General features: G+C 34.4%; 1 protein-coding gene across 3 annotated transcripts in view; it reads right to left on the reverse strand.

Annotated features, from left to right (window-relative positions):
• CCSER1 (coiled-coil serine rich protein 1) overlaps positions 1-18,226 on the reverse strand; it is a 1,259,018-nt gene that overhangs the window by 408,537 nt on the left and 832,255 nt on the right. For all 3 annotated transcript variants that reach the window (XM_022582337.2, XM_022582338.2, XM_022582336.2), the window contains one exon: positions 10,107-10,151. In XM_022582337.2, coding sequence (XP_022438045.1) covers positions 10,107-10,151 — 45 coding nt within the window. The remainder of the gene's footprint in view (positions 1-10,106; positions 10,152-18,226) is intronic.

Genomic DNA, 18,226 nt, shown 5'->3' on the forward strand with positions numbered 1-18,226 from the left:
AGTTGTAGTAAATCTATTAATTTCTCTTCTTATAAATCACAGTGTAGTGTTGAATTTTTACTCTGGAGTCATATTCCCTAGGTTTCAATCCTGGCTTCACCCACTTATAACGCTTGGGCAAGTTATTTAAGCCACTTTTTGTTTGGCTTTTTCTTCTTTGAACTGAGAATGATAATAGTGGCTATTTCAAAAGTTTGTTATGATGAGTGACTATATGTAAAGTGCTTACAGAACTAATAAGCACACGCAAAGCTCTTACCAAGGGTAATTCAAATTTTTTTTATATTGTGAAAAGAAAGGATGCTATTTTTTTAGGGTTTTAGAGTGAAATGTATCCTATATCAGATCTACAATGCCTTATCCAAAATTCTTCAGGTCAAATATATCTGGTAATTTGGAATTACCCTGATTTTAAAATAGTAATACAGAGCATATGCCATATCTTTAGAATATTCCCAGCAGGGTTTGGAGCAGCGCTCTGTACAAACACATTGATATTTCTGTAGTAAAACATATACAGGTTCATGCTAAGTGGGAAAAAGAAAGACTATAAATGGGTTCATATTAGTTCAGGCCAGGTTTGGGCCACCAAATGAGCTTGAGCCTCCCTTTGAGGAGGGGATATCAGTTTTCAGAGCATTTGGGATATTAGAATTTCAGATAAATTATTTACATGTGTTATTTTATTCTTCTATTTACTGTTTATATTTGTTGTTGGGAATTTAAATGTAACTAATTTTTTTTTTTTTTTTTTTTGCGGTATGTGGGCCTCTCACTGTTGTGGCCTCTCCCTTTGCGGTGCACAGGCTCCGGACGCGCAGGCTCAGCGGCCATGGCTCATGGGCCCAGCCGCTCTGCGGCATGTGGGATCTTCCCAGACTGGGGCACGTACCCGTGTCCCCTGCATCGGCAGGCGGACTCTCAACCACTGCGCCACCAGGGAAGCCCCGTAACTAAATTTTAATGTTATTGAAGAGACAAGACACTCCCGAGTAAATAGGTAAAGGGCAAAGAGAAAGCTTCTATTTTGAGGGAAATGATTTGTACAGTTGTATTACTTTTAGAGTGTTTTATAGACTGAATCGTGTCCCCCCAAATTCATATGTTGATGTCCTAACACCCAATACCTCAGAATGCGATGGTATTTGGAGATAGGGCCTTTAAAGAGATAATTAAGGTAAAATGAGGCCACTAGGGTGGGCCCCAACCACACTGACTGGTGTCCTTATAAGAGGAAATCTGGGCACACAAAGACACACTGGGGATATGAACACCCAAAGAATAGACCATGTGAGGACACAACGAGAAGGCAGCTATTTGAAAGCCAGCCAAAGAGAAAATCTTCAGAAGAAACCAAACCTATGGACACGTTGATCTTGCCTTCTAGACCCAGAACTGTGAGAAAATAAATTTCTATTGTTAAAGCTACCCAGTCTATGGTACTTTGTAATGACAGCCTTAGCAAACAAATATAGTATGCAACAGCAATTTTACTTATAGCTATTATTTTGAACATAACTGTTGTGTGAGTCTGAAATTCTCTAATCCTAACATTTTTAATATAATTAAAACAATTGTTTATATAATAATTCAACAGTATAATATTTATAATAATAAATACAATATTTTTCCGCCTACTGGTAATCTTATTTAGAAGTTTTACGTTACATATTAGGCAACAGTGCGGTGATCACTGACAAGGGACTGCGGGGTCCCGTGATATAACTGGAGGACAGCAATGGAACTAGTTGGGAGTGTTGCTATTCCATTGGGCTGACTGAGCATCGATGTCCCAAAAACTGTCTCAAAGTGGGTGTGAGGACGGGAAGTAAACAGAAAATAGACATATGTTGAATAACTGTCCTCAGCTGGACGGATGATGGAAAAGTGGAAAGAGATTTGGGGATCTATTTCTAAGTAGAGAGTAGGAGAGCAGGAAAGTTCTTCAGAGAAAAGTAGTTAGTTCCCATTGTAGGTTTACAGGATTTTAATATGTCTGTCAGCAAAGCCAGTAATTGAATATTTACATGGGGATTATTTGTTCTATATGAAAACATAAATCTAAACAGAAAAGAAATTATCTTGCTAAGTAATGGATAAATATCAAAATAATAAAGATGTTTATCTTCTGTATATTTTTGAGGTGGCTATTGGCTTTTATTTGTAATTAAGAAAGGAATCATAAGAGATCTTCTCATTTATATATGAATAAATACTTCTCTGATGAAAACGGGCTGAATCAATTCAACCATATGGAGTTGTATTTTCCTTTTATATTAATTGACATAGGTAAAGGGCAAAAAATAACTGCATCATAGGTTGTATACACAAATAAAAACAACAATGCCAAAAAAGATCCCTATGAGTTTAACACTACACTTTCAAATAAAAATATAAGGCAGAGAAATAAAAATCATAATTTGTTTTTGCCTTTTCAGCTGAAAACATCTTCAGGGTTTAACTGATTCTAAAAATAATATGTGTGCCTTATAAGAATGGATATCTAAATTTTTATTGATTAGAAAGTCAAACTCTTTCTACAGTAACCCTTCTCAGTCCTCATCTCTTTGTAAAATCCACTTTAAAATTACAAATTCTTAATTATATACAAATATTTTTGAAAAAAGACTCATAAATCAGGAAAATATATTGCGTTTCAGAACTCTGAGGTCAGACTCTCCATTCATTTCACTTATTGTGCACATCAATGTAAAGCTAGAGTGTGATAAACTCTGCCTAACCTGCCTAATCTCTACCTATTACCTACATTACAAGACTTGCCTTTAAATCATCTTGCCTGTAACTTAACACCCTCTAAATATCCTCCCCTAAACTCTCCATTTAGAGACCTGCTAAAATTTTGTCAACGTAGTGTTCTTTTTTTATTGCAGTAGTTCTAACAAACTCAGTTTTGCTTGATGAAAAGTTTTTCTCTTTGTGATCATTTGTCAGACAAAGAGTCAAAAATTGTGGAGATACAAGGGAGGTCCCAGCGAAACCCCTGTGCAATCTCACTTAAGCTCCTCTACTTGAAATATGTTCCTCTGAGGCCGCTAAAGTCTCCATTCAGGAGTCTCTCGGAGAGCAACAGTGAGATACACCCTGCACTGGGTCTAAACTTTAAGTTCTTTTTGTCAACCTACCAAATGCAGAGTTTCTGCCTCCTAGGAATGAGAATGATTTTAGTAATCCTTTGATAACCTAATCAACTTTGAAAATTCTTATTCTAGATGAAAATACCTGATTTGTAACTTACAACGTGACTGTCTGTTTTCATGACTTTCCATTGTGAGTCAGTAAGAAGAGCTCTAACTCCAGGTACCCATGAGGTTGGACTGCTTGGAGTTAGGTTTTGTTAGACTGATTTCCTTTAGACAAACTTTACCTGAGTATTCTTTCAAAACCTTGTGAGGCTTTTCCTCAGTCTTACCTTTGTTGACTCCAATTAGTTTCATTCTGCTCAGAGTTAGAGAGTTGAATTCCCTCATCAGGTCTTAGGCCAAGTTCTTAAGATAGGAGGTTGCTGAAGCAAAATTTTCATGTGGTCTTTTCAAGTTATTTGGCCCTCTAGGTCAAATTCCTGATTGCTTTATGTTTTAACTCATGTTCCTATATCTCTAACTGATACAATTCCATCGAGTACAATCTGAAATTGCAGAGTCCATTTTGGGGACCATGATTGCTAGATTGATGCTTGATGGAATTCACTAGGGTTCAAATTATTGTTTAAACCTGTTGTAAATACTCTTTTGTGTGGCTCTGTGTGTGTGTGTGTGTGTGTGTGTGTGTAATAGGTTTCCTATATCTAAGGCTTCTTTTGTCCTTCCACAGTGATGGTTTCATGTCTGTCCAATGCTGGCTCCTTGTCACTTCTCTCCTTCCCTCACTCTTTTCTGCCCTGCTTCTCTTAGGAAAAATTGTTCTGTCACTATGTACATACTCTAACAATGTGTAATCTAGATAATCTGTCAAACATTTCCAAAAGAAAGATTAGAAAATTGAATAGTGTGCACTTCTTACGGATTTTGATTTTCTTATTTGAAATACTACTAAGAATGTGTTCTTTCTTACTGATGTAGAGCTGATAATCTTAGTTTTGCTTAACCAACAGGTTTCTTTTGGATAGTTCCTTGGAATTTCAGTGGTATACAAGCATAGAAGAGATCTTCAAAATCCAATCTGAAGATCACCCAGAAAATACAGGATGTGAAAAACAGCTTATAAAACCTGTAGTTCTTAGGCACTGCTCTCTGTAAACAATGCTGTAAGTGAAAGGTAAATAAAATTTTCTCTCATCTGTAATATGAACTATGGAATTAAGAATTTTTTGAGATTCAATGATAGATTCCAAGTATATTTTGTTTGTTGTCCTATCAGGAATTTGTCATCTGAGAACCAATTTAGAATGTAAAATCTAAGACTAGGCTTTAGATATCACTGATTATAGGACAGTCCATGTAAACAGTAAAATCTCCCAACAACATGACACTCCAATTGTCTCTGACAGAAGGAAAGATAAAAGGAAGAGCAAATGGTATGGAAAATAATAGTAATAAAAATTTTTGTCATTTATTGCATGATTCCTATGTGTCAGGCACTGTTCAAAGAGCTTTACACATATTAACTCATTTTACCCTTTAAGAACATTTTTGAAACAGGAATAATTATTATGGTCTTGTAAATTGTATTTCTTTCAATTAAATATTGGGTCATAAGCACAAAGATTTTTTCAGTTCCTTTACTGCCTGTCAATTCCGAGAAAGGAAAAAAAATAAGGATATTTTATTTTTTACTGAGTCCTTAAAAGGTCTCTTGATCTCAGAATCCAATTGTAAATCAGATACATCTTAGTGGCAAATTATAGCCACTGAACCACTGAATAATTCTAGTTATAAAAGAAGAGTTATTTTTGCCTCAGCTTTTATATCTCAAAGAAGAATATAATATTAGCCAATATATATTTCTCCCCCAAATTGTGTCATCACGGAGGTTATAAAAGAATCTCTTATTCTACAAAACTCTACATCAACCAAGAATGGGATAGCTAAATTTGAACAGAAGTGGAAACAGTCAGTCTATTCTGAATGCTAAACAATAAAGACTTCATGCAAATGGAAGTAAGTTTTGCAGAAAAATTACTAAAGATAACTGGTAATCATGATTTGTTTCTCGGTGAAGATTTTCACCAAGCTATAAAAGAAATATTGTTATTTTCTATAATTTCAAATTATGTAAAACATTAGATTTTAAGAGAACAATGGCACTTCAACACTTTTTGCTAACTCATTTTCAAGAACACACTTTCTTCGATTTTAGTTCTATTCTTAAAACTCACTTATTTTTCTTCTTTTCTCTCTTTAGAAAACAATTCTCTCCAGTGGTCTGCTGGATGTGGGAGAAATAGTAGCAAGTTTTCTTAACTTAAGCAATAACTTAGATCCAAAATAATCTGCCTAATAATTCTAATTAATTTAAAAATGGAAAGAGAAAACAATGGTGATTTTTAATTTTGTTCCACTTGTAATAATGCCTGTGCTACTATTCCAGGTAGAGACAAATTATTTTGAAATACAGAATATCATTGATCACATTCTTTGAGTTTTCTCCCTTTTAGTGCTCAAATTTTAAAATGACTTTCAACTTCAAGTAGGAACATGTAATCTGTCAAGGGATAAACAATGCAAAGTCTATCCAGCTGTACTAGCAAAGGCATAAAATCCACTATTTATCTGAATAAAATAATCACTTTCTTTAGGAATATTATATGCTCAAGTGATACTTTACATAAACAGCAAGTCACCAGTTATTATTTTAAATGATTCATACATTTAAATATAAAGTCAGCTTGGTGAAATAGCATTGAGCTAAACATTTTATTTTCAATCTACCTTTTTCAAATATCTCTGATTAATTATGTTTCTTTAAGTATCAGAAATTCACATCATCTGTAATTTCCCATTTATGTTTTTTGGCAAAGTGAGGATACTGTAGTCCAACAGAGAAAGTTAGTGAAGCATTCTGACGACTACAAAGTAGGCAGATTGTAAGGAATGCCCATGATTTTCTTGAGAATTACACATTCAAAAATCAGTTATTTTAATGGTCTGAAACGTCCACTTCTTCCTATGTGTCTATCAGAATCTATTTATTTATCCTTGCAATCTCCCAGGTAAAATTAGAATTTTTAGAAATATCATTGGCACAGTCAAACATAATTAACTGAAAAATTTCCACACTAAAACAGGGGATTTTTCTCGTAAAGGGATGAATACATCTCTAACGTTTTGGGGGCACATTTCTAAAGAATGCTTCTAGAAATTATCAGAAATGTTCATTTTCTCTCAGATGTTTACGGAGCATTTTCAATATCTGTCTTACAAGAATACAAAACTGGTTATTTAAAATGTTCAAGTGTACCGATATTAATCTTTCTTCAGAATTCCAGCTGAAGAATGGTAACATAATCTCTACTTACTTTGTTCATCACTTTGAGGAGATCTGATCTCTGCCAATTATGTAAAAGTGATTCCTGATCATTACACGCTTGCACTTTATTTCCATTGCATCAATGGTTCTGGAATCTCTGTTAACTTCCAACGACACCCATAACCCAAAAGCTCCAGTAACCACTGTCTCTCACCTTAGCTTGCCATATTAAGTGTAATTTCTGAAATTAAATGCTTGATCCTGACTTAGATATCTAACCATAATAGTTTTCTTTATCCATGATATAAAGTCCCACATCATGTGCATTTAGACTTGTGATATAAAATATCCAGAATATGGATGGTCGAGTATTTTTGAGCTAAGGTGAAAAGAAAGACAACTTGCCATTCAAAATTAGTGTGTACAAACACATGCATACGTACATACACAGGCACACATGCACACACAGATGAATCTTTAATAAGTTAACAAAAACCGTACTTTGGAAAATATAATACTATTTAAAATAACAAAGTTATACAATCTTTTAAGAAAACTGATAGTAACCTGATTTTATCCACATTTAACAGTAAAAGCACTGTATTTAGGAGAACAGAAATTCCTTAAAAGAAATATGATTTGTCTATGTGTCGTATCCAGTGAAATTTCATTGAGGTTCTTCTATGAGTTATAAGATCCCACTAGAGGCAGGAAGTTCACTTACAATCAGAAAGGAATATCAGTTATATAATCACATTTCACGCAGCATTCCACTAATCTCCCTTTTTAAACAACCTTGTTATTATCTATTATGATCAGCCCCCTCAATTTACATGCATGGTAAATAAATATACAAAAAATATATAAATATACCATAAAAATAAAAAATAAATATACCATAAATATACCAAAAACTTAATGTAACTGAAGTTTTTTATACAATTAATACCTATTTTCAAATATTTCACAACAATACAAGGAGTTTAGGTGCTGTTCATCTCTATTTCCTTCCGGAAGGTAATTTATATCTTAATCACTTCTTCTTAATTTATGTTTTATATGGCATGTAGTGTTCAAATCTGGCCTTCCTGTCTAGCAATGAGCCTTTTAATAATATTTACCACTTAGCTAAATAGCATATTAATGCCTGCTTCGATTTTCCATGCATATTCTAACTGTTGTCATGATCTCAAATGGTAAACAGACATTTTAATTGACGCTTCTTAAACCTTCTTATAAATATTTGGTAAGAGGCCCTAGTGTCACATCCGTCAACACCTACTGGGAACATCTGTCATTTGAACTAAGACAAATTGATTCATTTTATGAGTAATCATTGTCATTCAGTCTTCATCAATCACAATATCATTAGAATGAAAAATTCTAAGAGGATGTTTTGAGTAAGAGTTTTCCAAATCCACACACTTCAATTTAACATAATCAGAAGTATATTATACATCTTTGTAACACATGCATGTAACAGAACACAGCAAATAGGAATCAGAAAGATACCTGTCACAATTCATAAGCAAAAGAGATCAGATCAGGAAGCTCTTAAGAAGGAATTACACTCTCGTTTACAGATCACTTACCACTGAGACTTGACAGAAGTGTCCACAACATAGTTCACCTAATTGTCTGATACTTCTCTGAAGTTTCTTACCACAGAATGTATTAGACTTTACAATCATGGGGAAAACTAAAGTGAGTGTTAGGCTGGATAGAAATATGCCCATGTAACCCAGTATTGCCCACACAGGAAATGAAGTGGTTGTTTTGAATTTTAATAGTTGACTTTTACTTTCTATTCCTGGATTGGGGGTCTCAAGTGAAGACACTACCAGCCTATCATTAACTGGATGATCTTACCTCCTTCTCAATTATTCCACTAACCTCAGGGAGGAGGCCCAAATCAGGGTTGTCCCCTCTATACAGATGTATATGTGAAATTGTAGGTCATTAAAAATTTGACCTTCACACAAACCATAAAATACTTTCAAGAAAAGTTTTTTTAATTTAATATACATTATTGACATGTTCCTTACCCACAAGTGCATTTGTAATAAAAATAGAATAAGAGGAAATGAAAAACTAAGCAATAAAATTTAACAGCAACTCTTTTCAATAAAGGTCAGTCATTAGGCTTTTAAAAATAACATGAAAATCTACAAAATCTTAATCTAAAAAATGACTTTTGCTACCATTTAGCAACATCATCACATGGGTACATGGACTTAAGTCTCCCCTCTTTAGACACAGTTGCTCTTGGACTAGGATACAGGGGTGAGAAGCTGAGTAGTACAACCCAAATTGAATGTCCTCAAAGGCACTGAATCAGCAGAAATAAATTGTGGCAGTCCTGCTTGGGTGTGAACTTTCACTTAGAAGGTGATGAGTTAAGTCTCTAAGTAGATCCATTTTAGTCCCATCTGAGAGAAAGTATTTACCCTCACAAAACCTGTAAATGGCTCTGAGGTCTTCCTTACACAGTACATAATTTTTCCCACTCTGCCTTTACTGATGACCACGTCCTTTTTACCTTGCTCTCCTACATCATGAAAAATCTCAAATATAGATAAATCTATCTATATTTCACGTTCTCCAGCTCTTTTGCCAGTGTGAGCCTACTGTTATGCATCCTTCAAAAAGAATAGATTCTTCTGGATGGAAAATAGCAAATAAGCAGAAAGACCCTAAATGACAGGTTTACAAGGAACTAAAATGTCAAATACTAAAAACACACAACTGAAAATTAAAAGAGCAAGGAAAGAAGGGGCAAACACCATGTATTAAATACAGAAGAAACATGTTTCTACAGAAAGCGAAGCCACAGATAGGGAGGAGGGTTACGTTTATTTTCTCATTTTATAAGACAAAGTATCTTCACTTTTGCCCCCAAATTATATAAATCTCACCAAAAATAAAATTACCTTTTGGGCAACAAGAAAATATTGATTTACTGAATTAAATATCCCACCATCCCCCTACACCCAACAACCTGAGTCACAAAGTAAAATAGAGCATTTACACATTTAGCCTGGAAAGAATTTTAATCAAGGTGAAGTTAAGCCTGTACATTAGAATTAGAAAATAATATACATCACATAAACGATATGGTATTATGTTTGGTACTATTAAAAGTTTCCCTTCCTTATAAAGCATCTGGGATAATAATTAAAGGAAGTTTTAGAATCAGTAGTCTTACCAGGGCAACTTCATACCATCTAAAATTGCACACACACCTAGTAGCATTTGCCAATTGTCTTGGATAGAAGAGTGAAGAATCCCAGATGACATAAAGTGTTTCTGTTGCTAGAATTATGCTAATTTCTCAATCAATCATTTTAAATATTGCATGTAACGTTTGCTTAAAAAAGTTTTTTCTGCCCTGTCTAGAGGGCCCTACTGCTATAAAAATCTATTTTAACAGAAACAACACTTGCCTAACCAGAGACCTGGTACTTTCTTCAGTTTCAGAGGAGCAGCACAAATAATACATTTACACAAATATGTATAAAATGTGGTTTGGCCAGAGTAAATGAGATGTATGTTATCATAAATCCTCTCAACACATCCCCGTTGTCATTAACATCCTCAGCATCAGTCAACATCAACAAAATCACCGCAACACTGTAACCATTTTCTCTTCTTCCCCCTCCCTCTCCTTTAGACTTTCTTACCTCTCTCGCTCCTTGTACTGACTCTGGTCTTTTCAGGTTCAAACCCTGAAAGAAAAAAAAAAAAAAAAAGGAAATATATATATATATATCTCAAAATAGATTATTGATGGCAAAGAGAAGTAACTAATAATTAGTACTAGTGCAAAGATTTTGAAGTGAAAAAGAATTCATTTAACAAAGAAGATCTGAATGTACATGAATATCTCACACATATGACAATAGCTATATCTGAGTAAGTCTCCAAAGGTGGTACCAATGCACTTTTTGCTAAATCCCAGGACCATAAGTAAAAATAATTGCAGCACTGGTGATTACGTAGGAAATATTCAGGATTTTTTCTCGTGAAAAGGACTTTCTTCATCTTCTATTATCATAACTGCTTTCTACACTAAAAGGAGAGCAATTCACCTTAAGTCCCCAGTAAACACTATGCATAATTAAATGGTAGAAGAGTTCATCTTTTTCTTAGCAGGCCTATTGCAAAATATGCTTGTGGCACAAGAGTCTGTCTGTCCATCTATCTATCTTCCCTGGAAATACTGCTATTGAGAAAGCAAAATAATGGGAAAAAAATTTTGCCCCCCTCTAAACATGATAAAAGTTTCAATTCCTGTTATTTTCCATACTGTAGTAGTTTTATATGTGGAAGGAACTGTATGAAAATTGCAATAAAATGTGATCTCACCGTACCCAATTCTTCATTTTTACCTTCCTTCATTTTTGTTACCTTTTATTCTCTTTCCCTCTATCTCTTATCATGTCCTTTAATTACTTTACAATACATATTTATTGTATATGTACTGTGGGCCAGACACCATGCTAGATATTGGGGATATAAGTCATAAATAGTCCTCAAAGTTTAGGAGAGCATTGACTAGACACACAAAAGTGAAAGTAAAACTTCAGGAGAATGATGTCAGGTATACAAAACTCTCTCTGAGCCTAAGATGAAAGAGGCTCATTCAGCCTGTGAATGGGCAAACACACAAAGGACCACAGAGGAGGATCACATGTAAACAGTGGTAAAGGCTGAAGAGGAAATGCTGAAGATGAGCAACATGCAGCAGTCGGAACACCTGACGACTCAATGTATGGTGACTGGACTTGTAGCAAACCATCAGCCGGGAACTCACTTCTAATGCTGACTCCACCCAAGACCAGCTGAGCAAGGACATGTATTTTAACAAAATTGCCAGGTGATGAACATGCACGTTAGAGTTTGAGAAGCACTGCACTAAGAGGTCTAGGAAAGGCAAGTGGTTTAGTTGGCATATACTGTGAGTTGTGCAAAAAGGAGCAGTGGGGAAATAAGGCCCAAGAGTTGACCGAACTGTGAAGTCTTTCAAGAGTAGGCGTTTCGGGCTTCCCTGGTGGCGCAGTGGTTGAGAATCCACCTGCCGATGCAGGGGACACGGGTTCGTGCCCCGGTCCGGGAAGATCCCACATGCCGCGGAGCGGCTGGGCCCGTGAGCCGTGGCCGCTGAGCCTGCGCTCCGCAACGGGAGAGGCCACAACAGTGAGAGGCCCGCGTACCGCAAAAATTAAGCAAATGCTTTCTTCGATAGCAGTCTTTGAAAACGGGGCGGTGGGTATGACATATCAAGGACAGACATATATGAGAACTTACATATTCTCATAATTTAGTCTAAACCTACATCTTATTTTCTATTTTTCCTAGAAACACTATCAGAAGAAAAATGGAAAGAATACAAATAAATATTGGGATTTATCTTTATCATAATTTTTTCATCTGCCTCTAAATTACGTGACAGAGCTTTAGAAACCTTAACAATTTTTCATATTATTATGAATAATTTTGACTTAAGTTAAAGTATTTTCCTATTTCTGATGAAAATCTAAATAGCACATAACCTTAAGAACATATTCTACATTATCACAATACATCGGGTAAGAAATTGACCTGTAAGACATATATACTAGCCTTTATTGTGTTTCTAGCTTTATATTTTGGAATTTAAGAAAAGATTGTAACTGGTTTTGGTTGTCACATTAATCTGCAGATTTAGAGTGTAATATAAGGAAAATATTCATAAGATAAAGGTTTTTTCATTTGGTGACAGCATTTATGCTTAAAAAGGCAAAAGATTATTAAGATCTGAAGAGAAACCAGAGTGTTAATGCTTAAAAGGTTTTCAAGTGGTTTTTAAATTTTTACCTCCTATATAAAACATTTCTTGAATTGTTTAGATGGAAACATATGAACAAAAATATTAACTGAGTCCACTTTATCTTTTTTTAAATTTTTATTTCATATTGGAGTATAGTCGATTAACAATGTTGCGTTAGTTTTGGGTGTACAGCAAAAGTGATTCAGTTATTCATATGCATATATCCATTCTTTTCCCATTTAGGTTATTACAGAATATTGAGCAGAGTTTCCTGGGCTATACAGTAGGTCCTTGTTGGTTGTCTATTTTAAATATAGCAGGGTGTACATGTTGATCCCAAACTCCCAGTCTATCCCTCCCTGCCACTGTCTCCCCCTGGCAACAAAACGTTCAGTCCACTTTGCTTTAAAAAATAGACTATTACTCTACTGACTCTAGAAAAGTCTCTAGAGTCAACCTGGCAAACAGTTATTCTTGTAAATAAATGGCAGCCTGATTTCTGAGTTTAGAAAATTATCTACATTTACAGGATACATCTTGAAGAGCCTAAATTTCACATGAAATAAGATACAAAACAAAATCTTAGAACATTTCTTAAACCTGGCAGTGTAGGCTAAAAAATTCTACAGTGGCATTCCTGCTCATAACTTTTAGGACTTGGGAAACTGTAATGATGTGCTTCCGAATTTAGACAGATGTGGGCTTAAATCTTCAGTTTGTAACCTTCTTTTGTGTTCTCTCTAACAAATTACATAACATTTCTCAACCTCATCATTTTTTTAGTTGAAAACTAATAATAAATATAGTAACTATGTCATGTGGTTGCTATGAAGATTAAATTAGATAATATGTGTATAGCACTTAGCAAAGGGTCAGACACAGCATATCCCAAAACAGTAATTGTTATCGCCTCTTCATATTCTAATTTTTATCATTATTATACTTACATAGCACACCTAAATATAAATTTGAGCAAATATCCTGATACTGTGCCTTTCATTTGAAGGATGCAAACTATCATGCTTTGCTTTAACTCCTTGACATATTTATACTTGTAATGGTGTTTTGAACTTCTCGTCTGTTAATTCTATCATCTGTCATTTCCAAGTCTGTTTTTATTGACTTAATTATTTTCTGGTTATGAGTCACATTTTCCTATGTTTTCTTATGTCCAGTAATGTTTTCATTCATTGCCAGATATTGTGATTTTTATTCTGTGTAGTGCTAGATTTTGTTTATTCCCTTAGAAGGGGTTAGGATTGTTTCTGGCAGATGGTTAAGTTACTTGTGGGTCAGACTAACCCCCCCAAGGCTTGCTTTAAAAACATTTTTAGGATGAGACTAGAGTAGTCTTTAGAGTTATTTATCTCTATTACTAAAGCTTGACCCTTTTGTGCTCTCTACTGAATATTCCAAGTATTCAGTGAGGGTTCACTACTCTGGCTGATGGGAATTCAAAAGACTCCCAGACCTGTGAAAGCTCTGGGAATTCTACTTAAAGTTCTCTTGTAATTATTCTTTTCCAGCACTTATTCTTTGCCTAGCCTTATCAAATTTCACTCTACATATGTGAAGACTGTTATTGAAATAAAATTCTCAGAGTAACACCTATGCAGATTTCTAGAGTTCTTCTCTGTATGTTTCCCTCCTTTCTGGTAATCAATCTTACAAATCGAAGCTGCTTTGTTCTCTCCAAACTCAGATCTTTGTCTCCTCAACTACAAAATTTAAAGACCCTGTAGTTCTGACTGGGCTGTCCCTCCATGTACCATGGTCCAAAAACTGCCTCCAGGCAGAAATCCGGGTATTGCAAGACTCTCTCTGTTTTCCTTTTCACAGGTATTATGGCACTTCCCTGTCTGTTTTTTTAATGTGTGAGAGTTGTTTTATATGTTTTGCCTAGTCTTCTAACTATTGAATATTACAGTAGGAGGGTAAGTCTTATAACTAGTATTCTTTCATGAATAGAAGCAGAACTCAAGGTAAATATTTTAAGCTTATTTTTTCAAAGGAGAAAGTTGAAGCTTACAAAATTTAAATTATGTGGTCTGAGTACCAGAGCTAGTGAGTACAAAAGCAAAATTTAAACCAATATATTAAGAGCCTAGATACCAAGTTCATTTATTCATTCCTTGGTCAAGTTTCTTTAAGTTCACACCAGTCAAAATCTTTAATGTCTTACATACTTATGAACACAAATTTGTCATAACATGCAACTCATGCCTGAGTCACGATGATTCTTCAAGGCAACACAGTGATTAAGAGGAGAACTTTAAGAAGAAACATACCTGTGTGGATGGAATAGGAGCTGGGCAGTCAGCATGCCAGCATAGATATGATATACTTTATAAACTTGGTCATAATTTAGGAACCAAATTATTGAAACACCGATCTTGAGGTTGAAGAACTGAGTCAGAGAATCTGACGGCAAGAATTTGGGACCCATATGGGCAGAGGATAATGAGCTAAGAGGATTTCCATATACTAACAGGGCTTCAGGCAAGAAGGTGTTTCAATGGAGAAGTCAAATGGTCTACTGTATAATAAGATTCACTAAGAATTCTTGAGGTATAAAGCCCTAACTAATGGCAGGAATTAGTACGAATCCTAGAGTAACATTAAACCTTCAAGTTGGAAGTTCAGGTGGCTTGAGTGGGGAAAGCTGTTAAGGGTGAAATATCAACTTAACTTCCAGCTTCTGCTAGGAAAACTACAGCAATCTTGAGTTTTGCTGTCTCTTAGTGATAGTAAATGGGTCAAATTACTTGGAAAGATCAAATCATATTACCATCCTAATTAAACAAGCAATAACATTTACTACAGAAATTTTTCAAAAGAAATATTAATCTCAAGGAAACAAAGCCCCTTTTCAGCCCCTTACACATATACTACACAATTTTCTCATTTTAAAATTAAAAAGTACTTGGAATTTTCCAATTTTGTGTAACCTCCACTAAAGCATATATTGAAATAATTCAGAAAGAAATGAATGTTTTAATTCTATTCACTGAGACAATCTGACTCTTAGAAAGACTTGAAGTAGACAAGGAACAGTAAAATTACTACGTCCATATAAATATATCTGTACACTGGTTGACTCTTAAAATTAATACAAGATTTATAAAATTTTAATTGGTATAAAAACCCACTTCACTACTCTTAAACACAAATACAATATTTATTCATCATATCTTCAGAAAATCATATCTGAAAGTACCCAAGGAATACAGTTGAGGAAAATGTATTTCCTTTATTACACATATATTGTCACTAGAGAGTATAAACTCTCTGTGTTGATCAAAATTAAGCCCATGAAACCTAACCAAAATGTTATAAATTGTAGGAAGAAAAAATTACCCCAAAGCAAATATTCTGCAATGTGCTAAATTAAGATAATTTAGTAAGCCTTAAAGGGAAAAATCTATTAACTGAATAAAATTGAATTTTCTACCAAAATCTCTCTTGCAGAACAGGATTCAGACATCTGTGTGAACACCCCCAGTAACTATGCTAGGGTATGAGGTCATCTCTGTCTAAAGTATACATAGGGGGGAGATCTCCTTTGTAATGATTACAAATTCTTCCCAAATTGCTATCATGTCATAAAGATTTTCCCTGCTTCCCTATAAACAAAAAGTGAGAAATATAGTATCCAGTACCCCTAGATTTGCTTGCTTTATTTTCCCAATATGGACCACTATAGAATGAGCAGATAGAATAGATATTTCATTTCTAGCACTCTGGAGATTTCATTGTGATAATTTTCTTAACTGTAGAAGGTAGTTATGATTTAACTAGAAAAAAACAAAATTAATTTTTAAAAGACCTCAAATAACTGTATGGCTTTTACATTTAGCTTCAACTTTGGAGAACTAGAAAGAACTAGAAGGAAGTTTAAATAACATGTAGTTCAATCTCTTCATTTGACAGATGAGGGGGTTCGCAGCAGGGAACTTAACTTACAAGTGGCAGACTTGGGGCTTGAACTCTGGTCATTGGGTCCCAAATCTAGGACTAATTATTACCATAGTTATAAAAATAACTAGTATTTCGGGGGTGATCTGTGTGTCAAGCACTGCTCCAAGTGTCTTCCCTGCATTAATTCCTTATGATAATTCATGTTATTGCAGCTATGGTATACGGCCCCCAAAAGAATGGCAAGAATGTTGTTAAACACTTCTGGCCTTCCTGCTTCTTACCACTACATTTCTTCTTAAACAATGGTATCATTTTGGGAAGAAAAGCACAGTCTTGAAAGATGAGAACAATGTTCAACTCTGGGTTTTGGTCCACCTATCAAGAAAATGATGGGGGAGCGGAAGGATATAGAGGGCTGTACTGGATGATCCCTGTAGAGCTTTAAAATCTAGTATCTGTGCTATGTTTTAATTTTTAAGACAAGCAATCTGGTTCTCTTACAGGTTCTTGCTATGCATTTTTCTATCTTGCACGGCTTCGTGGTGAGGCTGATGAAACTATTCAAGAAGTTAAGAAATCCCAATGAGTTTGAAAACAGCCTGATAAACCTATTGTCAACCTTGCTCGGTTCCTAAATCCTGGTTTTCTTAATTTGGATATCTACTTTTTCATCTATCAGCTTGCTGCACAGACTTTAAATTCAGTGTCAAGTTTCAGTTATATTGCTGATAAAAAATCTTTAGTTGTATATATGGATTTCTAACCTTAGCTGTATCTAGGATTGATTTTGTAAGTGATAGTATTGAGATGTGTGACTAGTTATAGGTTTACAGAATAGACTCATATACTCAGAAACTTTCCCAAGGCTGCTGAATCTACTTAAAAACTCCAAGAATTCACTCTTATGTATAATTTCCAGTCTTCCTTTAAAGTTAATGAACATAGTTTAAATATTCATTGTGAGTCTCATCTCTTTTTTAGCCATTATATTGGAAAAACTTTTTTTCTTATACTGAAATTATGTCACAGAGAGATTTGTATTCGCCTGTTTGAAAATTCTACAGTTCATCAGGATTTGAGCTAAAATCCATCCAAAGACAAAAACAAGAGCCAAATGTAAAAACTTATCAAACTCTGTTTTTCTTTTTGAAGTTAGTCATTCTAGTCATCTTTGATACTCTATACCATAATATCTGTAATCTATTCACTGGAAACTTTGAATTGCTCTTCATTTCTCTTTTTAAAAACCAAGATATGTCATTGTTTTCAGGGACTCCACCATTCTTCTGACATTTTAAAAATGGAAAATCATCCCATATTTGTAAAATAAATGTTGTAACTATATCACAGGATACTTTTAAATGTACACATATACATATTACAAAAATGGTATACATTTGTTGAATTTTTACTAGATGACAGGCATTATGCTGAGCACTTTACATGACTTATTTTTTAATTCCTCACAATTATGTTGCAGATGTCACTACTAATTCCTATTTTGGGCATCGGGTCATTGAGGCAGAGAGGTTAATTAACTTGCCCAAAGAGACACAGCTAGAAGGAGGTGGAGTTAATTACTGAACCCAGAGTATCTGATTACAGAGCTCCTTTTGCAACCACTACACATAGTACCTTCAAAAAGTAACTATTACTTTATGTCTTGTGTGTATGAGATGAATATCTAATATGAATTAGATCAATGTGTTTAATAAATGAATGAGTAACCCATTAGTTGAGTAAACCTAATCCCAGAATTATATTAAAGTTCACCTAAACCAAGTTGTTTTTACATATTGAAGAAGTAAATGCAAGATAAATTCTTGGTTTTGAATTCATTTAGGATTTGGAAATAACTGTGAGAAAAAAGTTAAAGTATATGAGATTGGATTCCCGAGTTCCTAATTTCTTGGAAAGAAATGTAAATTTCAACTGAAATATTTCCTGGGACAGACAAGGATTAAAAGAAAATTAATGTAACTATGTGGGCACAAATAACATTTCATAGAGTTTGTCTGTGATTATCATTGCTCTAGGCTATCTTAAATATTAAACAAGTATAGTACCTCTACA

Source organism: Delphinapterus leucas, chromosome 5, assembly GCF_059928025.1.
Source record: "Delphinapterus leucas isolate spDelLeu-1000000601 "Yukka" chromosome 5, BTC_Dleu_Yukka2, whole genome shotgun sequence".
Classification (NCBI taxonomy): domain Eukaryota; kingdom Metazoa; phylum Chordata; class Mammalia; order Artiodactyla; family Monodontidae; genus Delphinapterus; species Delphinapterus leucas.